The sequence below is a fragment of the Parus major genome, chromosome 3 (genome assembly GCF_001522545.3).
Source record: "Parus major isolate Abel chromosome 3, Parus_major1.1, whole genome shotgun sequence".
Classification (NCBI taxonomy): Eukaryota; Metazoa; Chordata; class Aves; order Passeriformes; family Paridae; genus Parus; species Parus major.
This window is the reverse complement of record NC_031770.1, coordinates 70,284,662-70,311,847: the sequence shown is the minus strand read 5'-3', so window position 1 is coordinate 70,311,847 and position 27,186 is coordinate 70,284,662. Positions and strand designations below refer to the sequence as shown.

General features: G+C 37.8%; 1 protein-coding gene across 1 annotated transcript in view; it reads right to left on the bottom strand.

Annotated features, from left to right (window-relative positions):
- PREP (prolyl endopeptidase) overlaps positions 1–27,186 on the bottom strand; it is an 85,759-nt gene that overhangs the window by 13,103 nt on the left and 45,470 nt on the right. Inside the window, exons 9-11 of the mRNA XM_015622340.3 lie at positions 26,373–26,570; positions 22,660–22,763; positions 2,752–2,888 (exon numbers count right to left, since the gene is read on the bottom strand). Of these exons, the coding sequence (XP_015477826.1) occupies positions 2,752–2,888; positions 22,660–22,763; positions 26,373–26,570 (439 nt within the window). The remainder of the gene's footprint in view (positions 1–2,751; positions 2,889–22,659; positions 22,764–26,372; positions 26,571–27,186) is intronic.

The window sequence follows — 27,186 nt, the reverse complement described above, 5'->3', positions numbered from 1 at the left end:
GCAGAGTTAGCCAAATCTGAGGCATTAGTGGTGGGTTTGTGATGGCATTTCCCCAGCAGCTCTGCCAAGCCACTGGTATCAGTTCCATCAGCCTTCACTTGCTATGTGGGCTGTATAATTAATGACAGTGCTCTAGCAAGCACCATCTCAAAATGCCACCAAATGCAGCTCTCCAGTCCAGAGAAGCATATGAAAAATGCATGCTTGCATTCAAAAATAAACCAATGCTGTAACTGACTGAATGACTTTGACCTATCATTCTTGGAGTTATTTTTGGATCCTGTAACCTGTTGGTTTGTTTCCATTGCTTTCAGTGAATTTTTTTTTTTCATTTTTTATGTGAAAAGAAACACCAGTTTGTGAATTAAGCAGAAATAAGCTCCCCAAACCAGAGAGCTGGCTCATGATAATTGGTGTGAAACACCAATATGAAAATACTGTACAGGCTGGAAGACATACAGGACAGAATTGAACCACTGGAAAGGAGAAGATGGAACACTTTGTGGAGAGTTTTATAAACCTTAAGTTTAAATAAAAAAGCCCAGGAGTATTTAGCCAGGAATTTTTTTTTGTTTTTTTATTTTTTAAAGGTCAGTTGGCTACTACTTGGTTACATTTCCATGGCTACATCTTAGCTCAGGATAGGGTGAGTGAGGCACGAGGCAAGCCTCAGCCTTGGCCATCCTGTGGCTGCTTTCTAGCACTCATGCCTGTGGTCATAAAAACTGTATGGAACAGCACCTGGACTTGGGAACTGCTTGTGGAGAATTGCAGTACATAGTAACAGGGATGGAGTAAAACATTTGTGGAATCTGCAAGGTAAAGGGTGAACTGGACATCCCGCTATTCTGGCATAAATTCTCTCTCACAATTTCCCTGATTTTGCCTGCCTACTTTTGGAACACATTCCCTTGCCAAGTACTCAATTCTCAAGTTATTAGTCATAAACATGTATTTGAAGGCTTTGGCTTTTCTTTTCTTTCTCTTAGAAAGAGAAAGCTGAGAAATCGTATCTTGATGTTAAAGGGAGAGAGTAAGTGTGGCCAATCTCGTTTTATTTACATTGTCAGTGGGATAATACATTTTGATCTGGAGGTCATTGGTAGTTATCTCTGCATTTACTTCTAAGGGACTGTTACAGATTCATATTCTTAATTTGTGAACTGTATAATGAAGGTTTCATAGGGTTCAGGAAAATATAGGTCACTGCTCCTACCTCCCATCTTCCTCTCTTCTAAATGTCAGCTGCACCCTCTTGCTGCTGTTTGCTGGACTCCTACGAGAATCAATTTTTAGCTCGCCAAAATGGCAGAAAACCACCCACTCTGTTTCGCTGGGATAGTTTTCTGTCATTCTTGAGAGGTAAATCAGCTTAGCAAAGGCTCCAGCAAGCACCAGGGCCAATGGATGGGAGGTGGAAGTAGGCACTGTGAAATAACTTCTCCTTTTGCCAGCAACCAGTTCATGTCAGCTCTGCAGTATGTGAAATTTTACCTTAAACCAATAGATATGTAATACTTACTTTACATTCTTTTAACATGGTAAGTTTTATCACAGTTTTCAGCATCTACAATAAACTGTAATAAATCTGAAAAGTAGCTGAACCCAAGTAAAAAAGAATTTTAAAACTATGCTAGTTATATAATTATGTCTCCCAAGAACCACAGGAAAATATTAGTGTAGCTTTATGAGGCAGTTAAAAAGCTTACAAATAATAAACAGAACACAAGATGGGAGGTCCGTTGTTAGAAAAGGTATTTGCTAAAAATCACAAGGAACTGTAAATGCTATTCAGAAATACAATCACAGCAAATAAGAAAGGCAAGCACTGCAAAGGATTTCTTTAAATGTTTTAACTCTAAAGCAAGACTGCTTTAGGTAGCACCTAAACTTAAAAGGATTGTTTCATAATAGATTATTTTTCTATGGTGAGCTGCTCTTCTGCTTCCTGAAAATCTGTTCTCTATTCAGCCCTTTCCATTTCAGTTTTCCTCTGCCTCACCTAGGAGCATTTCTTAGCTATTCAAGCACTGCCTCTTGGCAAGTCTATTCAAACTGCCTTGCTTAAGAAATATTTTCTTTAAAGAGATCGTCTATGCAATACAGCTTATAGCTTTTGAGAGCTACAAAGCCTGTTCTGAACAGAGAATTTTTGATTTACAACATGTTGCTTTGCATTTGTGAACACAGTATCATTAGTGTTTCAAGATCCTCCTTCCTGATCATATGAGACACAGAAGGATTTTGTTTCCAATATAATCTCAAAAGTATAATATGAAAATGCAGCCAAATTTTTATTATTTATATTAATTTATATAAACATTTGATTTTCTATAATGTTTAGACATAGGTAACTGTTCAACTTGGAAAAAAGAGAACTTCCTATGTTATTAGCTCAGCAAAGGGCTCAAATATTTCCTTAATATATGTTTCCACATTTTTCTGTTGAACTCAGTGACAGAGCAAAAAGAGGTTAAGGTGTAATCCTAAGGGCAGGGTGACTGTTGCAAACCTCAGGAGAGCAGAGCACTTCTCTGCTCTGACATAATTTCTTCTGTGAGCCTGGGTAAAACCCTTGAATTCAGAACTAACAGAGCAGACAAATGATGCCTGGGCAGCCCTTATAGCCTCCATTTTGCTTCTTAGGAACCTGAAATGCATCCTGTCAGATTCATGGCGCACCCTGCCCACAGTCTGTGACAGCTGTTAATGCCAGATACTTCAAAAGAAGGTGTGAATCACCCTACTTACCTGTAGCTTGGTGTAATTGATATGTTGAAGCCTCCATATCCATACAAGAAGGCAGGATGAGAACCATCTAATTTAATTCCTTTCTTGTGAATAATAAACATTGGGATCTTAGTGCCATCTTTGCTAGGGTAGAAAACCTAAGACCACAGAAAAAGAAATACAAAATGCACTTAGTGCTGTAACTCTCCACAAGTGCTGTTAACAAGAACCAGAGGTAATCATTTGTATGGTGTCTGATGGGTCTTCTGAGCAACTTGCACCAATTGCCAGGTCAGGTCCAGTAAATGAGCACCAGCCGCTTGGTTGCTTAGCAGCTCTGGACAATGTATCAAAATGAGAGAATACAAAGGGTATGATAGTATCACCTTTAGGTATCTTATCCATCAATTCTACACACAAAACCGTGTAAGAAAATATTACAAGAAGAATACAGTTCTCTGCAAGGGAGCTGTGCTTATGAAAACATTAGGGCTGCATGGTCCATCACATGTGAAAGAGCTGGCAAAAGACTGAGGTGGCACAGAGAACAAACAGATAAAACCAGATTTCCTCACAGATGAATTCACCAAGGAAGGTCTGTATCCAGCAAAAGGGGACAGTCTAAAAGGGGACAGGTAAGCACTGCCCAGTCTTTCAGATTCTCTCTGGACACTTCAGCCTTGTCAGGATGGTAACACAAGCCACGACACAAACTTCTGTAGCACTTTGGTGTATTTTTCGGACATTACTGAACAACTAGAACCAGGAGACCCAACCTTGCAGAATCCCGAGTCTGTCAAGACAGCTGAACTGACCACTGGCTTTATTCCTGAAAGGAAACCAGCTCCCCAGACACCAAGTATCCACAGAGCACATGCTTTCACATGTCCTTCTATTGCTACCACAACATTGTGTGAAGTTAAAAACTGAACTCCATGTACACAAACAAAGACTATAATTGCTTAACACAGTTCCTACATCTTCTTGTTTTGATGCATGTCTCTGCCTGCATACTCTAATTTGGGATCCACTGTGTCATATTTTGCCAATCAAGCAAAACACATGGCTGTGAATGCAGTTTGTTCCTTGTCCTAAAATTCTGGCTGATTCCTTTTCACTGCCTTGCTTTAACATCATTGCAGCTTCTACTCTAATTAGAACAAAAATGTAGTAAATGAAGACACATTCTTATAATTGAGTTGCATGTCTACAATCTCTGCTTTAAAAGGAGATAGTCCTACCATGATTGGTAAAGCACATGACCAACGGGTTCTATTTTTACACATGAACCTCATCAGTAACATGAACCTATGCAACACATTTATTCTGAGCATTGCCTGTAATGTGAAACATGTAAATCCACTTGGCACACTGAAAACAAAGTAATCACATTTAATTTTACTTTAATCATTGCTAAAGAAATGTGAGGAATTTCAAATGAAATCATATCTACCTCCAAAGGCTTTACCAAAACCTCTAGACATATTACAGATAAAAATTCAGTACTTCACAGTACCCAGTAGATGGAAAAAAAAAAAAGAAAAAGAAAAAAGAACAAAAGTCTAAAGGTGTTTTTACAGAGATGAAATCAGTTTCCAACTGCTGCCAAAACTGTATCTTAACTGACAAAGTTCTTGCCAGAACAGCAGAGTATTGAAAAAGGATTTTCACACTAAATAGTCACCTGAACACTACAAACGAATAAAATAACTGTTGAACAGGAGAACTGCTGAGTCTGATGATGAGGAGTTGCAGAGACTCTTCCCTAAAATGCCATCCGTCAACTCCAGCTGTTGCTGGCAATTTGCAGGAAGCAAGCATCTGGCCTTTCTACACTTCTAGAAACTTAACTGCCATTGACCAGTCCTTTCCTGATTATTAAAGTATGCCACTAATTTTACTGCTGGTTTCTGAATGAGGACTTTACCTTTCATATAACCACTCCCTGAAAACTGACTTCTGTAGGGCTTTTATTGTCATCAGTTAAGATAAAATAACATACCATTAAATGAAATCTCAACAGAAAAAAAAGACTCATGTCAAGCTGACATTTGCAATTTAAGGGTTTTCAGTCCTATCTTTGCTAAAATAATTATTACCTCTCCCTCCAAGATGAACACACGAGGGAAGGGGGTGGAAATCAATTCAGTGAGACACTAAGATATGTGAAGCTATTTAAGCTTCTCCAAATAGACTATTTTCAACAACTGATTCAATCTCACCTTTAAATTAGCTGTTATCTCTGAAGCAAGTCGAATGGTTTATTCATGTAACCAATAAAGAGACGAGCTTCTATCTCAAAGATTAAGGTAAACTGCAAAGGGCAAGCCCTAAAAAGGATTTCCCAAGATGGTGTTCCATGCCTAACTTTAGATGCTGTCAGCTTTTACAGTGGTAAATGCTCATAAAAGGGTACTACTTTTTCCTGCTTATCACAGATAGGAGAGATCCACTTGTGCCAGTCACACAGTACTACTCATTGTTCATATATTTTCCAATAAGGTCTTAAGTCACTAAAGTCAGCATATGTAAGAAGAGGACAAGTTAGGAAAATCAATTTGAAAAGAATGGAGAAAAACACTTCAGGAATATTATTATGAATGCTGAAACTCACCATTCAAGGTGGGACATGCTAAAAATAAGTATCTTCAGCCTTTAGGAATGCAACAGCAATGTTGCATGGTTGACAGGGCACTCCTGCAGTGTGCAACCCTTGGTGCTATTCTAGGACCATAATGTTGGAGCAGTAGAGCAGTCCTGGAATAGCTGTACCTGTTAGTGTCATACTAATGCCCTTGTGTCACACGGCAGTGGGGGCTCAGTGCCAGAATCACTTTCAATTCAGAAGGCAAAGACTGAGGGATACATTTATAGCCTCTAGTCTACTTACTGTGATGGAAGGAGAAAGTAAGACAGCTGCTCATTGCTACAAATTACATGAAAATTAAGATATATGAGCAAAACAGAGCCAAATCTTCCATCATTCTTCTTTAGTGCATACATATATATTTGTAGAGTGGTGTGTTATCTTTTGATTTTTAAACTTAGCATTTGAAAGTAATTTGCACTCCATTTTCACTAGAGAAAGTCAATGGATGGTTATATCAAAGACAGTTTACAGATTAAGTTTTACAAGCATATACAGTTAATAGCTCTGTGATCTGGCTTGTAAATTTACTTAGCGGTTAACCAGGATAAAAAAGTTCAATACATTCATTCCTGAGGAGGTCTTTGTTCTCCTAATTATCATTTGCTTTAAATGTACAGTATTTATGTGAGGTGAATCTTCACTTAGGAAAGAGGTGAACTATCAGCTAGCTTCTCAGACCTAAACTCAGAAAGGCTCTGTATTTATCCACCTCTGTGTCTGCAATGACAAGAAGTATCCTCTCCATCTCTAGTCACTAGGAGGCAAAACTAAGTATTTTAGAAAACCAAAAAGGTTTGAACAACAGAGGCTGCAGATGAAGCTTTTCTTTCATTTAGCTACAAAGGTAACATGGCCAAACCTTGATACTTACACAGAGAACTGAAAGTAATTTTGGCAATCATCCAATATGCACTTCTCTTGCAAGTACGTATGAAATCAGTATCTTTGAATATTGAAGAAAGTGACACAATCATCCCAATAAATAAATAAAACTAATCTGTCTGCATACTCACATTGTGCCACATAACTAAAAGTATGTAAAATTACTGACACTGATAAGAAAATTCCATTTTTAAAAATTAAAAACCTCAGCAATTTCTGAGTATTTAGTTTTGCTTTTTCTCCCTTTCAGAACTATTTTATCTGTTTACATAATGGAGAGAATTAGAAGATGTATGTAATTATAATTGTTTGGGTAAGGAAAGTGCACCTGAAATCATCTTGATTTTACAAAATCTAAAATCCTTCTAGACAAAAACCAACCCCGAACCTTTACACATTTAAAATTAACCTTCTAAGGTAAGATTCAACACAGGTTTTGAAATATTGCTGTAAAACACAAATCCAAAATCTTGTCCATATGGTTCTAATGTATATATTTTTTGAACTGTGAACAATTATCTGAATGTTCAGAAATATTTTATCATTTTCCTGACTTGCTCATCAATGCATTACTATCCAGTTAAAAAGTGATTAGTTTGATTAGTGATTAGTTTGTCTTGTCAGAAAGAGTTATTTCCTGTAGACAAAACATGATTTTTACACACGAGAAGAAGAAACAAGAAGAAATCAGAAGATCTCTGAGACTTGAAAACACCTCCTAAGTCACAGTAGGTTAATTATTCTTAGGTAGACAGTAGCTATTCTAATAATGTCTATCCCAAACTCTCTTTCAAGATTAAGGATTACATACCAGAAATAGAAATTGTTTCCATGTCTGTGTGTGCTTGATCAAAACCAGGTGAGAATTAAACTTGTCATTAGACTGACATGCATTGTGTGAAATACCAAAAAATTTTACAGTGACTAAAATGACATATAAACCAAGGTGGAACGCTCCTTATTAGAAATTAATGTTCAATAATTTAGGTTTACTAAGACTGTAACATTGCCTTTAAAATAATTGTTTCCAATGTCTCCTGTATAGTTTTTCTGAGATAATTCCTTATCATTTAAAACAAACAGGATTTAGCAGTTTTGTGAAATTTAGCAATTTTTTTTCTGCTTCTTGGGAAGAGCAGCTGCCCTCACACACTGCTATAGCCACCACAAAGTTACAGACAGCACTGGGGAAGCAAAACATTCTGTTCAGTCCTGGCAAACCCCAGCACAGGGGAATGACTACTTCAGGTTTTACTTCTTGGAACTGAATTTCAAACATCCATTTCACATAAAGTATTTCCTTTGTTAAGTGAAGATTTCTCAATACACTTACACCAACATTTGCGTTTTGAGATTTGGGAAAGAAAAGTGTAAGGAATTCATAGTAAATGACATAACATTGCCCACATATTTCCAAATGTCACAAATTTTTGTTAAACATACACTGTTTCAAAAATCCCTCACCAGTACCTTTGAAAGGTGACTGGAACTGTAAAGGGAAAGGAATAGTCCCTAGAGAAAGTCTTCCTTCACAGATGGTGGCATCAAGGTTTTCAAACCTGTGTTTAGGTACAGAGATAACAATGCCTGAGGTTGAACAATGGCACATAGCAACATCTGCCACTGACAAGTCCTAACACTTGGTGCTTCAGGAAGGCAAGTCACAAAGACCCTGCCCTCCCACAAGCCTGAACAGGCAGCCCTGGCAGGCAGGGAGAAATTCTCTCTTGAGACGCCAGGGCAGAAAATTTACTGATTCAAACAGAATCATGTGCTGCTTTCCACACCATCTGTCCATAGCCCATTCCATCCCACATAACCTCTGACCTTACAAAACAGACACCAGTCTGGGGCTAAAGACTATAGCACTTCACAAGCAAAACTCCCTATTTATTGCAGCAGTGGCATGGACCCAAGTGTAAGATGTGGAGTGGCCCCATAGGCAGCTCTGGCAGCCAGCCAATGGCCACACATAAGAGCAGCTCTTACTAGACACCAGTTTTTGTTTTCTTAAAATAGAACATGAATCAGAAGTCAGGAAAAATAACAGAGAACTGTTACCACTACAGAGCAAATCCACAGGATCTGAGGTTTCCTTTCTTCAGAGGGGAATCCTCATCAATCTTCCTTAAGTCTCTTAAATTAGCTTCAAAGCAATTCTGTGTGGGTTGCAAAGCTTGCTTAACACAGAGCTGGAGAGGGGCCAAAGTAACTCTCAGTACAGTAAAAATTCATGCAGGTAAAACCCAGAGAGAAGGACACCCACCACAGACATTTGCAAAAGCACTATGAAAATAATCAAGAAACCGCTCAGAAGAAATTGTTTCACCACCCACCGGCACAAAAAGCAGACTCATGCTGACAGAGGCAAAGTGCCAGGAGATGGTCTTTTAGAAGAAATGTCTCCTTGCTACTAGGTTCAGCTGCTTAACTGCACTGACTGCAAGGGAGGTACCTCACAGGGTGGTGGGAGGATGCACGGGAAGGAAAGAGAAAAATACAGGTGTGAAAGGTGAGAAATCCTGCAAGACTGGCATGGAAGAAATTGCTTTTAAATCACTCTTTTCTAGCTAAGTTAAAAGGCATGATCCCCTTTTACATAAAGCCTTAGAGGTAAATGGGATCCAGTGAGATCCCCACACACCTACTTCTGCAACCAGAGCCGCTTCTTGCCTCTTCTGTTTATCCTTTGCTCCTTTCAGTACAATCTCAGAGCTTCCTGCAGCAGAATAATTAGAATCTGCCAAGTACAGTTATTCCTCTTCTTTCATTAATTTGCCTTGAAAATGACTTAGTGTACAGTGTAGAGACAGACAGATACGAGACAGATAAATTTACCTTTTCATTTAAATATACACTGCAGTAATGTTAAACAGAAAAATGTCCCAGAGGCCTTTGTAATTTACAGTCTCTTTTCTGAATTCCCTCTGTGTTTATGCATTCAGGAAATGTACTACTGTGAAGCAGTCATACTGAGAAGCAAAGGGATGTCTTGATGGAAGTAGCACACCATTATGAACAAAATCATAAATAACAGCTGCTGGCTAGTCCATTTTCTTTCATTACATCAAGCTTTACTACACAGAGTAAACTGCTCTTACAAGAGACAACTCACTGCAGTGTAGTGTGTAGGTATTAGAAAGTACACACGACTCGTTTTTACCATGCTGGAAATCAGTTCAAATTGTAATGAGAAACACTCTTCAGAACAAAAATGTAGAAGCAACTTACGGGTAAAGCAAGAGGGAGAACCTACTTTTTGCAAGCTACTTCATAGTAATTATTCTTATTTATGGTTTTATGATGTGTTAGATGCACACACCTAATCTGAGGTCTTGAGAGAGAGATACATTCACTCAAACTAGCTGGTAACTAGCTAACTAACTAACATTCACTAGTAACTAGTTTATTCACTTCCACTGTTTTTTACTACATCTTGCTTCAAGCTTGCTTGGTCATCTCAACATAGCCTCTCTGGTGAGCATTTACAAGCCTCAGGAAAATAACACAACTACTGCTGGATTTTCACTCTAATGCAGGGCCAGTTCAGGGTGCTCAAATTTCACCTGTAAACTCATACCCAAAAATTCTTGCACACAGAAAATTCAATCTTGACAATGGGGATGTCAATTGTGAGCTTGTGTCAAAGCCTCAAGAGGATCCACATACCTGTTTACATGGCCAAGAAGCTTTGTTCTTGACTTTCAAAGGCCAGGCAATTACAAGAGGGCTCTGCTCTCTCTTCCTTAGAGAATCATACCATGTTTATAGCTGTCAAGTTCACTACCCAAAATCAGAAGTACTATAAATCACTGAACACCCTCAAAAATTCTGCATGTGGCTAGTACAGTATTAAAAATTCATCCATGCTTTTTGGTTTGAAAGAGAGATCTTCTACACCAGACAGTGCATCTTTCAAAATCAGTTCCAAATCACTTTTCAGTGAATATTTATTCCAAAGTACTTACTCAAATAAATAGTTCATTAGAAGTATTGTGAAGCACTTCCATATACATTTTCTCACTCAAATTATAGCTACATATAATCTACTGTCTTGAGATAAATCTGAATTTAAAGTTACTCATTTGTGCCCCTACATAATTAAAATACCACCGAAATGGTAGCAGAAGAGGAAAAAAAATCCCTTAAGAATAATCAAGGAAAAGCTCAAGTCCTGTAAAATATCTGAGGTGCTACCTTAGAAAAAATAACTCTAAGGTTCAGATGCTATTGATTTCAACAGTTTCCTGTGGAGACAGTACTATTGTTTTCAGATTCACAATAGTCATTTGTACAACGAAGAAAAATCACTCAGTGAGTAGCAAGAAGCAGAAGTATGAGCTTTCATTCATTGTTGTAACAATGCTTAGGGAAAAAAATATTCCAAATCTAATAGAAAACAACATAGCAAAAATTTCAACTAATGGTGTAGTTTCCAGACAGATGTCAATATCAAGACTTTGAAGGGATTTCATACCAGGAACACCAAGGAGTGTGCTGAAGCACTCTTATGATACTCCTGGAACAGGGCAGAGAAAAATGAGTAATAAAAGAGCAATGTTTTTTTTAAGACCTAAGACTAAGGACAATTTGCAGCAATCTTTCCTTTCTTAGGCAAAACATGAACAAGACAGCAAAAGCCAATAAACTTGTATCAGACATTACATAATCCAGAACTAATAATCAACTCTCAATAGAACAACAGATCAAATTTCTAATGACACCAGATCAACTAGAATGAGTGCTATCAGTTCAAAAACCACCAGTAGGCACAAAGAAAAAGTCAGGGATGTCCTTATGGTAAAATACAACTCCCTGATTTCAGGCATTATGTTTTGAAGCTTTTCTGCATCCAGACTATTTTTAGCTGTTAGCAGGGATCTTTGTACACTGGTACTTTCAAAAATAATTGACAAATTGAATGAAAAGCAAGTGGCTCAGGGAGTTGTCAGGGAGAATTTATGCAGCAATTTTTCCCTCTCTGTGAGAAGAGAAGCTGGAACTAAGGAAATCTCTTTCTTTATATCATTCATCTACACAGTTGAAACACTAGCTACTGTAAATAATAATACTTCTTAGAGGCTTCCCTTGTCCCATAAATTTCCTGGGAGATGATTCAAGGACAGAGCAGAAATAATTAACCTAAGGGAAGATAGTATTTTATCAGTACCTCTGAGCAGTGTTGATAAAATCAAATCAACTGCTAAAGGAAGATGCAAAACTAGACTACCATTAAAAAAAAACAGCACATTGATGAACTTGTGCTGCATCATGAGAAGACAAAAGCCCATAGAAAATGAGTGACTGAAATGTTTCTGGGTAGAAAGTGAACTGAAAAAGAACTATCTTCCTTTCTTTTCCTTCAAAAAATGTTCTTTCAGAATGCACCAAGATTTTAGGATTGTTAAGTTTTTACTATTTCATTTCTTATACTGAGGAGAAAAAAGAGAGGTTTGCAGAATTATTCCACATGTATGTTTAACTTACTCAAGTTCACATCTTTGCATCTCTGGATACTTATCACAGCACTTTATGTTTAGCTTGACTTTTCAGCAGTGAATCCAATTTAAGAAAAAATAACCCACCAAATCTGTTGACAAAGCTATTGACTAAGCTTTTTAAAGTCTGCCTTAGTGTTATTAGTGCAATTTTTTTCTGTATTTGGTACAGATAGAGACCAGGCTGTTCAAAGTGGCCAGCAACAGTATTACTAACAGGTGTGACTGTGCAATCAAACACTAATAATAGAGGTTCTCCAAAATCTCTTCATTACTATTTAGCAAAAAATTATTTTCTTAGTATAAACTGAACTGGTGATAACTACTCTGTGATCATCCAGGTTAATATGCATCCTTCTCTAAGGTAGTCATGTTCACATTGAATGCAAGAGTTGTCATTTTAGGTTACAAGATTTGCTGTAACTTGCTTCCCCTTTCCCCTTTCAATAGCAGAGTCTGCTCCAAGTAGTGGCCATACAGATTCAATCATTTTGCAGAGATTTTCATCTTATGTATGTCTATGTAAGATCTCACCAACATCTGAAATGGTTGTTTTCCACTCTCAGCTCTATTAATCTGCTTTCCAGCATCATGATGAGTGTTAATTAACAACAACAAAAACCCTAATCCACCAAGCAGTTTTGACCCTAGATGAAGACAGCAAGTATAATTTTATTTGGCTGCAGTAATTACGTGTGTATATATATATATATATACACACACATACATATATATATAAAGAGTTTATCTGCATTTTTTACCAGTTCTAATTTGCTTTTGTCTCCTTTAGGCAGTGATTGCATAGCCATCATTATTAATCTTCCAAATGTAACTGATTTCTTTGTTCTGCTTCAAGCTGGTTGGTAAGGGCACTGTGATGGTCTGCAGTTCCATGCTGTCCAGCACACTGCTGAATGTGGTCCATGATAAAGACTCTAAGTCCTGCACAGCCTTCTGATTTGTTCTCTGCTGGCTGCCCTACCTCTTTAAACCTCTTTTTAACAGTTGCACACCAAGCCTAATAAATAACTGCATAAACCAGTTATGAACTTGTGTGTGCCTGCAACTCTGAAACACAAACCTCCTAGCTCTGCCAGAGCCATGTCTATTCTGAAAATAATCCAGTTCCCCAGTTGCCTACAGGGACACTATTCAGAATGAGAGATGCATCCACTGTAATGTATTTAAATGGGAGTATGGAGCTGTGGTGAAGCTTAATTGCTAACAGGAAACAGACACTGCAGAAAAGAGGGGACAAGGGAGTGCTTTTTGGAAGGAGTAACAAACAAAAGGCAAAACTACCTCACAATAAAATGCAATCCAACAAGGCCAGAAATACAACATACCATATAGCCTGACAGATGCAATCACATAAAGAATAGTGAACAACTCACTAAAAAGTAATTTAGAAAAGTATCTTGGAGTTGTAGACATGCCAAACTGAACTTGAACAATGAATTGTTAGGGAAAAGGCAAATGCTATGTGATGACATGAAAACCAAAGTCTCACCCACAAGGTGTTACGAAGTAACCGCTCCTGTTGCATTCAGATTTGCAAAGTCTCAGCTGGAGGGCTGTGTTCAGCTGAAACCATGGCATCACCACATGCTGAGCATCTAAACAGATTCCAGGAAGTGGATGCAGAGTGATAGGAGGACAGGAAATACAATCCACTAGAGAAAGTGAACAGAGTGCAGATTTTTCTTTTGATTTAGTGTGAAGGAAAATAAAATTGAGGGACACACAGTGACAGTCCTTCAATATGCAGAAGCTGGCTGTAACTAGAAGAGAACCAATAAGCAGTGAGGGACACACAGCAATGGATTTCAAACCCAAGAAGGGAATTCAGCCGAGACCTTCAGGTTGTGTACCCCTATTCCCTGCAAAAGCTTTTTAACAGTAAACTTAGTGAAAACCAGATTGCCTATGGGGTGCGAAGGCTTTTAAACATAAGGCAGACAGAAACCAGGCAGGAATGGTACAGGCAGAAGTAACCTGCCATAGTGCCCACGACAGATCAGTCATGTCTATGTCACCACCATGTCGAAACACATTCAGGCATGGTAGTTTCTTCCTTTTCCTAGTCTTTTTGGTCCCTGCTTATTACAGCAGCTAGAAGCTGGTTCCTCTCTTCTTGCAGGAAAAGCCAGTATCCTACCTCTTGGGACTCCAATGGATTAGATGAGCTTCTGAGACAGTTCTTAACCTGATTTACATGATTTCAAGAAGAGAAACTTCAAAAGCAGAATTGGAGAAGACAGACTCTAAAACAGCCCCAAGTGCCTCCCTTTCTCACTGCCTCTTGCCTTTCATAAAACCATGACTGAGAAATGTGAAGGCTATCCAGGGAGTTTATATACATAACAAAATCTACAGGAACAGCTGGTGAGAACAGAGATATATTCTAAAACCCACCACCTGCATTATGGATCTGTACTAGTTAAACTTGAGAAAATAGTTTATAAATTTAAATATTACACATTTACATGTTAAAACCAAAGAAAACATTTTTAAAACTTGCCCACATGTGTAATACAGACGCGCAAACACCTATTAACAGAGTACCCAACATTTTATTTTCAAGTAATAGGAGCTTCACTAACAAATAAATGACTATAATTGCTACTGTTCTGGAAATCTGTTTGAATTTAAACACTGTCTGGTAGCACAGGCAGATACATACCTGGGTATATAACTCTTACTGAAGTAAATCACCTTTCTCAGAAACCTAGTAACTCTTAAATGCACTCTTCATACTAGGTAAGTGGCTTGAATGCTGGACTATGCCAGTGATGACTGACAGCTGCAATCATCTAATGATCTTTTGCCAGCTGTGTGAATCAAACTCATGATTGTGATCCCAGAGCAATCTGTCCCCAGTGCAGCATTATCATCACAATTAAACCCCACCCCCCGGCCAGGCTCCATGAGGCAAAATGATGGGTGGGCAGATGGATAGAAATATTCCCATTCTGCAGAGGAGCACTCTCATTCTGAACAATGCTGGCACGCCGAAGTTTGACATTTATCCTCTCTCTAAGTGAGAAAAGGGGCAGCTATCATTTTTTCTTTCAGCAGGAACTATGCTGAAATTTCCCATTCTTATGACTACTTGGTTTAAACAAGAATTAAACAGCTATAAAGAGTCTTTAGAGCAATTGTTTTTTGTGGAAGCATTCTGTGTTTGACCCTCTACCATGGATGTTCCTGGCCATTCAATATGTACTATACAAGACACACAAACATCATAATGATCAAAAGCCTGTGTGCTGTCAGCCTTTATTACTATTAGACATATCAAGAGGGGGGCTTTTTATTGATGCCAAAGTTTTCTGAACTATTTGTGTAAGATTTTAATAACTGTCTTGATTAAGTTTTCGATCCACATCTGAAAACTCAACTCTGAGGAACAGCAAACCACTGCCACTAGAACAGCAAATCATATCCCCAGAGCAACACCTCATCAATGTGAAGCCATGGACAAATTTAATTCTGAATGTTTCTGTTTCTGTAAAATGAAGTTAGTAATATTCACTACCTTTGAGAAATAGCACTGATAAGCCTATACAAATGGGAGAAGAAAAGTTGGAAGTAGATTCCCACTAATCCATTAAATAAAATTCTTACTTATCCTGTGAGCAAGAGAGTTAATTAAAATAGAAATGTGTTCATGTTTAATTACTGGAGGTGAGTTCAATCAGAGAAGTGAATATGAAACTTAGAGGAAAAACAGAAGAGAAAAAATTCTTCACTTCAAATTCACATTGTTTAGAAAGAAGATAAACCCCAAGTGTTTTTACTACATTATCATTTTAATATCTCTGTATCAGCAAAGAATCTACCTACTGAGGTTCCTGAAGACTTCAACACACGTGTTCATTTAAGGTGTCTGAGTGAATGACTTTTAAAATCTTTTTGATAGCAAAATGTATTTTCCCATTTACTGTAAAAATCAAAACTATTTTTCAACAATGTAATCATTTAAAACATGTGAGGCAATCCTTTAAGCTCCACTACAATTGCTTAAGCTCTTGTTTAAAACTCCTGTGTAAAAAGGAATTCACTACACTATGTTTAATGGTTACAGGTCTGTTTCAGTCTGTGCTATTTTGCCATGTGTTTTAAGGAATTCTGAGAAAGAAATGGAGCGTGGAATGCAGCTTGGGATTAAGTAAGCCAACTAACACCCCCCTTCACTAGAAAAGTCAGAAACAAACCACTGCAAGTTCAAACAAAAGTTCTACTGAGTAAGGCATAAGAATAGTATTTAATAATGAGCTTTAGTTACACTGCAAAGCAATCACTTCTCTTGTAGGCTTGAAACAAATGAACATTTTTATAAAGTCTAGAGCATGAAAGTTCTACAGATGCTTCCATTTTAAGAAGATCTTCAACTCCCTGCACACTCAGCAGAAAAATACACAGTTTACTATTAAAAGCTTGGAACTACTGAATCACAAAGCCTGTATAACAATACAAATGAACACAGAGAGTATTTTTTATTATTTTATTATTATTTCACACATTGTGTGGTCAGTAGTGCACTACTTCTTCCTGAGAGCAGTTTTACACTCCCCTCCATCCCAAACCACATTTCCATTGCTTGGCATTCTGCTGAGCAAAAGCCCACAACCTCCAAAACTACACATCAGCCCCAGCTGCATATAAGAAGGGGATAGAGCAAATCCAGACATTTAGACCTTAAAGTAGGACTCGAAGTGGATTGGTGAAGAAAATAATGCAAAGTCTATCACTTCATCCTCTTATCTGGAATAGAGAGATGTGGTTCCTACTTCAGATACCAAAGAAATAGATGAACTTCATTGGATGAGGCTACTTAAATTATAGTGGATATAGAGCCAACTGCTATTCTGCTACTTCAGCATATGGATTTCAAGGCTCAAGAGCATTTAAGGTCATCATAGGAATCAATTTGTCTCTTGAAACTCTATCTAGATGTAAAGTCCTTGATTCTGACAATCTCCTCCCTTAAAAGGGAGTGTAATGTGGCTGCAAATTTGTAATATATTTAATATACAGTCTCTTGGCTTTCAAGAACTACAAGAGTGCTTTAAACTAGAGTGCTACATTTTCAGTTACTGCTTCTTCACCTCCAATTAGAAGAGGTAATGGCAGATTAATGTGGTGTTTGGAACAACCACATGCCAAGGGTGTAAGATACGAAGTTCACACAGGCAAACTGCCAATGCTGTCACAGTTGTCACTGTGATTTTGTTGATGTCTTCCAGAGTGGGACTGGTGCCTTGGTGCCAAAACACTAGGTGAGATCAGAGCCAAAGCCTTCAGCCTCCTCCCTGGGAGCTCTGAAAGAAGTGGCTCAAAGCTTATTTCCCCTCTGCAAGACGGCAGGTGTCTGCCATACTGTGGGCAAGCACTAAAACTGTGGTGTTTGTCACATTCCTTCTTCCCCCAGTATCTCACAGAATCACAGAACATATTTAAGTTGGAAGGGACCTACAATGATCACTGAGTCCAACTCCTAGCCCTGCACAGGACTATCCCCAAGAGTCACACCATGTGCCTGAAAGTATTGTCCAAGCACTTCTGGAACTCATTTTCTTCCTTACTGCAATACAGAATCTCAAGGAAATAAAAAGAGTAAAATAGAAACAAACAACAATAAGCAACTTATTTTCCCCAAGCATTAATTCTATCCTCCCATCCCATGAGATCAAGGCGAGATTCAAACCCCAAATACTGTGAGAATAAAGAAAGTCCAACTCTTCAAAAATCAACTCCTTTTTGGTTGTGATGGATTCCTAGGAGAGGAATGAAAATTATGCCAAAATTACTTATTTCTCTGTAGAAAAGGGGAAAATTGTTTTTCTCTGCTCAGAATCAGTTAAAAGTACATGCCTCTAGCTCTCTGCACATAGATTCAAAGTTACTGAACTTTTCTCCAACTTACAATGATCTGTTCATACAAAAAGTCACACTCAAAGTTCTGGTCAATGGGGTTGGCATTTGGGCTGGTGCTGTGTAACACCTTTGTCAGCAAAATGGACAGTGGGATTGAGAGTATCCTCAGCAAGTTTGCTGACACCAAGCTGTGCAGTGCAGTGGACATGCTGGAGGGAAGGGATGTCAGCTCGAGGGACCTTGGCAGGCTTGAGAGGTGGGACTGTGTGAACCTCATGAAGTTCAACAAGGCCAAGTGCAAACTCCTGCACTTGGATCGAGACAATCCCAAGCCAAATACAGGCTGGGTGGAAATGGGCTGAGAAGAAATACTTGGGGGATGACCAGACACTCAATGTATCCCAGCAATGTGCATTCACAGCTCAGAAATCCAACTGTGTCCAGGGATGAATCAGAAGAAGCATGGCCAGCAGGTTACCACTCTGGTGAGGTCCCACCTGGAGCACTGCATCCAGCTCTAGGGTGCCCAACATACGAAGGACACTGACCTGTCAGAGCAGGCCCACAGAGGACACACGAATATCAGAGAGCTGAAGCACCCCTTCTATGAAGACAGGCTGAAAAAGTTGGAGCTGTTCAGCCTGGAGAAGGCTCTGGCATAGCCTAATTGTGGCCTTCCAGTACCTAAGAGGGGCCTATAAAAGAGCTGGAGAGGAACTTTTTACAAGAACATATTGCAATAAAACAAAAACAGATGGGTTTAAACTGCAAGAGGGAAGGTCTAGATGAGAGATTATGAATAAATTCTTTACTGTGAGGATGGTGAAGTACTGGAACAAGTTGCCCAGAGAAGATGTGGATGCACAATCCTTGGAAGTGTTCAAGGCCAGGTTCGATAGTACTTCGAGCAACCTGGTATAACGGAAGATGTCTCTGTCCATGTCAGTGAGGATGGAACTAGGTGGCCTTTGAAATTCCTTCCAACTCAAACCATCCTTTGATTCAATGATATACATGTGGGTAAGGGGAAGAAAACAATGTTAAAACCATCTCTATAACCACAGTGAATAAAAGAGATAACTATAGTGACAGCTCTTGCACTGCTTAGCAGGTTGAGCTTACTACAGTTTACAGAGGACACTGCTTTCCTCTGTTATTTTTATATTAATTAGGGAATCTAATGCTCATGGAATGATACCAACAGCAATATCCAGGAATAGCATGGGCAGGTGCTGTGCACAAGTTTCTCTGCCAATCAGTCTCAAGCTTGACTCATCTTCTCTCAGGGTTGTATTTTCCTGAAGCAGAGATTAATCACTGGGCCAATCTGTATGGTGCAAAGTTCTACTTGGAATGAGAATGACCACAGACAAATTTCCCCTATCAGTGTCTCATAACTTGAAATCAGTACTGCGAGGGTTTGGTGATGGGAGTGAAAGACTGAGCAAGACAAGAATAAAATTCTCATGAAAATTACTTCACCTGCAAAAGTAATATCTGCAAAAAAAGGGAAGAAATTCATTCCAGCCCGAAGAGAAACATCTTTTTAAAGACCTGAGCTTCTTGCATCTCTGCTGCAATATCTAAACAGCAGCTGCTTTTTAAATCAAACTAAGTTGTAAAACCAAGTTATATTATGCATTTCACCACCTGCAAGAACTAATCCAAAATGCCTCTATCAATAGCAACATCTATTTTTGGCCCATCTTGAAGTATTTTAAGTACTGGAGGGTATTCAAAGAATGGTAAAAGAAGCCAATCAGCATTTTTATTGTTGCAATTTTAACACTTAAAAGCCTACATATCAGCCTAAGAGTAGGTGAGCTTTGAGCCACACCAGAAGACTGTTTATCCATGATTAAGTGTCACTGTGAGGTGCTAACATGGAGAGGCATATAAGAACATAGTTGGCAACTTTACAGAGATAAAATAAAGGCTTTTTATTTAAAGCAACAGTTGAGTTATTAAGACAGTAAACATCTTAGGGCAAGTGCTGTTTTTAAGTTCCTGTGGAAGTGTTTTTTCCTTCTGTAAAGCCCACCCCAGGCCATTTCCTGAAAAAATCTGTTATTGTGATAGATGGAAGTATGCAGGGAAGCAAAACCAAATTTCAAGAAGTGCTTGGCAGAGGAAGAGTAATTAATGCAACTTAATGTATCAATTAACAAAAGCAGCCAGGATAAATTTTTGATGTGTGGCAAGCATTTTAAACAGTCTGACTTTTTCATGAAGGTCACAGAGTCTTTCAAGGTAAGGGCAAAAACACAAGCTACAGCACAATAAATTAGACTATGTACTTCCAGGGTGTCACATGGAGCCAATAACTTAGAAACATGTTCTCACCCTGGTGCAAAAGTTAGGTATGTTGATACAGCTTTCCCCTCCAGTGCAAGTTGGCTAATTTGTTTTTAGTCTGAGCTATCGAAGTGTAAGATCTTAATCCTAAGTACAAAAAAAGTAGCAGCTCTACCACAAATTTTCTTAATGTAATAAACTTTATCACTAGTCCACCCTTGCACCTTACAGCATATACCAAATACTGTAGTTTGGATTTGAAAGACCAAAAAACAGGCAATTGCCATTAATTCAGGTTTCATATACACATGACACCTACATTTCAGTTCAAATCTTGACCCAGTTATATTCAAAGACTGTTAAAGAACAGCTCATTACAGTTTCATATATGCTACACAGCAAAGCTGGGAAGATTGCTAGTGTAAGTAGGTATTTCTTCAGGTATATGAGAATAAAAAAACCTTGGCAGGAGACCTGCCTTTCATTAAGGAGATGGATTAGGACAGTCAGCAACATTATCCTTTACTACTTAGTAATTATGATGGAAATTAAGATTATTAAATAGATTCTGCAGCATTGTTCATTCTCCTATAATAATGAGAATTTGCCTACTTTCAGTATATTTCTTGCATTCTTATTTTTTCCCCACGGTTCCCTGCAAAGTTGCCTGTGTTTTGAAATGGCTATGTATTCATTTGGTTGACAGCCATTAATACCCTGCTTTGATACCCTTTCATCCCCTTTCCCTCCTCCAATCAGAAGCACCCTCAAGGCTCTAAATGAGACCACACAAATGGAAATGAAGACTGGAGTCCATTTGACCTGTGCAGCACTGACAGGCTCAGTTACTACAAACTTGAGCAGGCAGTCCCAGCCCTGGCCTTGAAAAACAACCTTTTTCACAGCTCAGCTGAGACTTCTCCATGGATCTGAATGAAAGGCATCAAAATCTGATTTCCAAGAGGTTGCCATACTCTGAGATCATTTGTTGGTATAAGGCAAAACTGGATGACTGTTGAGCCAAGAGTACTCTTTAAAAACACTGATCCCAATATAACTACACAGGTCTCATTTCCCTAGAGCTGGACCTGAGCAGGAGCTGAGTAAGGAGAAAACCAGGGACAGTGACACTGACTTCCACCACATTACAGCCTAGCTCTGTCACTGAATCTCTGCCAGTACTTTACAAAGTGAAGGTTTCCAAGGGCAAAGCAACAGCATGTTTCCTCGTTGAAATTATATGTATTACTGTTCTACTTTACCTTAATTTAGCATGTAATTGATTTAAGTGTAAAACAAGATTTTATTTTTCCAGACATTTATTTTATAAAATTTGATTTACCAGAAAAATATGTTATTTCTAATTTACAGCAACCTCTTCTATACCCTTTTTAATTACATGGGTATTTGTGTGTCATTATTATCCTTCTGGGTCTGATGGCAGCATTACAATTGTACCAAGTTCTTTCCTAAGGAGAATGAAGTTTTCTCTTTCTTATCCAGCTCACTCTGCCCTAAAGTTACACTGAGGAAGTCTCTTAATGAATTTGAGCAAAGCAGAAAAAATGCATTCTCTGCGAGAGCGTTTCCAGCAAATTGTTCTCTACCACACTCTTATTTCTGTCTGGAGATGCAGAGACAAACAGAAGGGGCTATTTACAACCACCTTATGTACTACTAAAGACATACTACTGTCTTTAAGCTTTTAGAGAATGTGCCTTGTGCACGTGTCAGGCAAAATTCAAAGTAGGATATTAAGAGAAGTATCTAATCTCTTTTCAGAGACTCCAAGCCATGCTGTCACATGCCTTCATGTTGCTTACCTTCTACATAATTTCACCTTTTTGCAGGCTAAGCTTATTTAAGCTCCACTTTTGGCACTAGATTTTGTTATGCCTTTGTCTATAGAAACAAAAAGCCTCTATTGCATTCTTACTCTTAGTGAGAAGATGAAAAAATCCTACATATAAAAAAATGAATCAACCCTCCAATATTTATTCTATAAATTGCAGGTCTTAAACATGCTAAGAATCCCAATATAATGACTATTTTTCTAGACCCCTAATAATTTCAGTTGAGTTGCTATCCCTGGATGTTTTTAAAAAGACAAGAAGATGGGCACTTAGTGGCACGTTTAGTGATGGACTTTGCAATATTAGGGTTATGGTTGGATTTGCTCATCAAATGTCTTTTTCAACCTAAATGACTCTGTGATTTCAACAAATTTTCATAAACTCTCTCTAGAAGTTACATACCTACCTTAAAAGTCCTGACCTGGGCATAGTATTTTATCAGGGTCTTATCAAAGCTGTGTTTAGTGGAAAGATCATTTAGTACTTAAAATATATATTTTGTAAAATCCTTTTAGTCACAATACTTGTTATGAGGTCAAAGCAGTTGTCTGTGAAGAACCCTGTATTTTTCTGAACCTGTTCCATATAGTCTGTAGCTTACACTGTTTTCCATTGAAGCAATTTCTCTTAACTTTATAAGCCTTAAATTTAACCAATTCTTATACACCTTCACTATGTGTGCACCTTCAAAGGAGTCCTCATGCTACTACACTGAGATACTTGTTTGAGCCTTTAGAGCATCTACAGTAGTATTTCAGTACAAAACCAAAGCATGGTTCTAAAGCAAGTCTCCTCACCAATAACGAAGTCCAACTGTCTTGAGCTCTTGCATAGGTGGTTAGAGCAAGACAGCAGGGTTCAAGTTTATTACCTGAATTGTCTGGTAAACCGAAGGATCAAATCCTTTAACAGTCACTTCTCGGAAAACCGTTGGCTCCAGTTCCTCTTTGGTCAGATCACAGTGATATATAATACCTAAAATACAGAACACAGTGCAAGCTTGTCAGCTTAGTATACACCCATCATTACAAAAAAGCCAGTTTAGGCACTCTGATGGAGTCATGAATGGTAAAGATAACTCAGCAGGGTGAAAAACAGTAGTTCTGGACACATTTTTTTCATTTATTATACAATTTAACACTTACATATATGCATTTCATCTAGGGAGGGTACAAAGGCTTTCTGTGCAGAAAGAATAATTCTCACCATTCACACAAAGCCAGGGAGCTTAAGCAAAATAGGGGGAAAAAACCATTTACATAAAGTTAGAAAGGACTTATTGAGAACAATAATGTTGGTAGAAAGAAATGTATAGTCAAATTTAAAACACTCCCTTTGAGATCCACCAGACTGAGAATAAATATATCAAGAATTTCACTCAGGTCTACAATTTTCTCATTATGATAAAATATTCAAAATTAAAATTCAAATGCCCCAGATAACAGAAAGAGATAAATATCCACTTGAAATTGTGGCAGACTAGCACAGGTTACCTATGGAACTGAACAAAATCTGGTCTTGAGTAATTTCTTTTACATCCTGATCCTGCAGGTTTGAAGGCAACTTAAGTGAAGTTGTATATATGGTTTCCAAAGGATTATGCACATGAGAAAACTTATATCTGTAAATAGTATAAAACTTCTACGTTGCAGCAGATGCTGAAACACAGGGAATGCAGCCATCTAAAAACTACACAGATGTGTAATTAGCCAAGACTAACTTTGCATTTAAAATACAAAACAAATTTCCTGTCATTCAATCCTAATAACATTTGAGTACGTGTCATACAATGTATTTGCACCTGGTTAACACACTAAAAAATCCTAATATTCATGACTGTACTACAGATACATGTGACACATGAACTAACTTAAGTGTTAATTATTGTTTTTCTCCTTTACAACAAGCCAGTCCATTTGGAACATATATTAGGGAAAAGAATACTAAAAGGTATAATAAATACTAAATACTAAAAGTAAGCACTTTACTGGGATGCTCTATGTAATAAAGTTAACCAAGGTGGACAGGACTTGATTGAAATCCTGCTGTATGGTGTGTATAATAGATATATTCAGTATTACTACAGAGGTCTTAACTATAAAAATTCATACTGACTAAAACATGAAATAATGAGGAAACTTATCTGATACCAGAGAATTGCCTCCTGAAGTTAGTTTTATAGACAGGAAAATCAGGAAGATAGGGATTGGTAAAAAAATACAGCTGTAAACTAACATTTCTAGCAACAAGTAAAATATTTTTCCATAACAGTGAATTAAAAGTGGACTAAACGTAGGACTACCCTAGTCTGCTGGGATTATTTTTTTGTTTATCACAAAATGACTTGCAGGCCAAATCAGGTTGATAGGTGCAAACCAGCATTAAGGCAGCATTTCCCATCAAGATCAGGATCCAGAAAATGATGTGGAAGCACAGTGTAAAGCCCCCCAGGCAGCAACAGCAGAGCAGCTGTTTGACACACAGGCAGCTGCCTAAGCTGGGTAATGTACTGGCAAACACTGCACACAGAGCAGGCAGAATTGCCACATCTTAGCAAACCACATGATGAAGAATAAGCACAGTCACAGACTGCATTTCCAGAGCAAATCAACCTAATGTTACAATAACATGCAATTCAACCCCTGCTACTGCATCTCTTGTTCTGGTGTATCTTTAGTGTCATAGCAGTTAACATTAAAAAAATTTGTAATATTTTTAATTGTTTTGCTGGATGCTAAATAAATGCAAAATGCCTGAGTGGTCACCTAAGCATCTGACTAGAGTGGACAGCAGGGATAACCAGATTTTTGAGAGAATAATGAAAATTATTTTACTGTGTCAACATACATGGGTTTAGAACTGCTTTATTCATTATTTCATATATATGTTTATTATTATTTTTGTTGTAGGTATTAAACACGAGTATGTTAATTTGTTATTCATTAGGAAAAAAACAATAGCCCAACCTAATACAGGTGAAAATTGTATTGATTTCCAACAGTAAAATAGGAATATCTAGGTTAAACAAGAATCAGCTCCGTATCTTTTGTACGATTATTCCACTGATGAGGTGAACGGAGGCTGCACACAAACTAAAAAGGATCCATAAACCAACCTAAAAATTACCTCTCTGGCCTGCTTTCCTCATTCTTTCCTTATCCTTATACAGTCTACCTACATTTCTTATCTTCCCCTTTTCTTTCAGATTCCAGGTCACTCTGCCCCATTTAACAGGACTATGCCATACTGAATTCTTTGTAGATGATAAGCAAACGAATGAAAAGGGGAAAAATAATCTGCCTAAGCAAAAAGCAGGCAGTGAGAGCAGCTGTTGCTGGTCAGCTGTAAAGCCAAAGGCTAAAACAGATCTGAGCTTTTCCCCTACACATTTTTAGCAGCTGCAGAGACTCTACTGGCTCAGCTGAGACAAATGGTGCAGGCCTGTAAAACTGGCAACTTCTGGCCCATAATGGGGGCAAGTGAACTAAGAATGAAGTTAGAAATAAATGAGAGAGCGTCCTCAAGCTAATCTCCACCTGCAATGGCTGTAACAATCTGAATGTTGTTTAAAGAAGGAACTGAAAATATATCATATTTCTGTTTATGTGAACAGTAAGATAATAGGCAATTCATCATACTTCTCTGCTAAGACTGAAACCTAATTTTGATATAATCCTTTCTAGCAAAACCAGCAAATTTATCTGAAGTATTTTACAATGTATTTGCATTGTAATATTGCTGTGCTGTGCATATGCATATAACTAAAACAAGCAGAAAGAGAGGTCAGATGCTATCAGAACATTTTTTTATCCCCTTATGATACAAAACCTTGGAAGAAGATAAATATCCTGAATAACCCAGAAATGTCCAGACAAATATCCTATCTGCCCCTTCATATTTGAATCTTGTCTTGTATTAGGTATTGACTAATTGGGCCATAAAGAAAGAAGAAGAAGAAAAAAGAGTGAACAATAAATACATTTTCTTACTGTATACTAGATTGACAATTGTGTAAAAACTCCTTTCCTATGCAAAATCCTAGTATATTTACTGTTTTGCCACACCTGCATTATGTAATGCTTTGGACAGGTCTAACTTTGCAGGACTGCAAAGAAGATTAGCACACCAAATCCAACAAGGCCAAGTACTGTAAGGACAGATAGTAAGGATTCTCAAATAAGGCTATGCATAAATGAATCATAAAACTGCCAGAGAACAATTTCTGTGACTTTTATTAATGTTCTTTAAAATTGCGATAAAAAATTACATTAAGCACATTAACAATTATATTTTACTGAGATTTTCACCTTCCGTCTTGCTGTATGAAGCAAGAACTGTGCAAATGCTACAATTTTACCTCCAGTACAAGTCAGTCTTGAGTCTTAATGCAGGTATCTCAAATATTAGTAGGCACATTATTTAGGCTTGATAGATCAAAGACTGATACATTTTTTTGTGCACAATCACTGCTAACATGGCTGGAAGTAGTTTTATACAAATATACCAAATAATTACTAAACTACAGAAAATTAGAAAGACGCTTCTAAGGAAAAGGAACAATAATATGAGACAAAAATATCTTACCTGGAGATAAAAAGGAAGTAAACTGGTAGAATATTTCAGTGTCCTTCTTTTGGCCACTATATCCCACAATACTACCAACTTCTAGGGGAAAAGTCTTGAGATGTGCACCAGTGGCTAGGTCATGAAGCTGCAGGATATTCTTCACATCATGCAGGTAGCACAAAACCAGGAAATTGGACCTCACACAAGCAACCCATTCTGCACAGCATGGAAATGAAAAACAAAGCCATGGAAAATACAATTAAAATATGTAAGAAAGAAAACAATCAGACATACTCTGCTCTTGAAATTCTTTAGCTTACCTAAATGCATGCAGCAAAATTTCTGAAACACACTGCTTTTAACTCTAAAATCTTTGTAAATGAACCCAAAATAAAGTCTGACATTCTCTGGAAATGCATTAACCATGCTGCTTAAAGTTAATTTATGCAGACACAAGAATAAAGAATTGCTTAATCAATGTGCTTATGCATTTGGGATATTTATAGATCAATACTGCTCTTAAATATCACATATTTCAATGCCATAACCCAAGCAAAACATTTATCTTTGCCAGCAATACTTATGGAAAGTCAGGAAAATAAAAAAAATAATTATGATTTATACCCAAACTAAACTCATAAGGAAGAAAGATGTGATCCAGTATTGCACATTGAGGTATAGAACCTAGATGTTTCTATTTGTCTTGGTTCTACTGCTGAAGTGACCAGGAGACTATTCTTGTAAGCAAGCCCTACTGGGTGCAAGAGAGGGGCTATTCTGGGGTGATGTTCTCATCATGTCATTAGAAAAAGCCCCACATGCTTATTCAAGA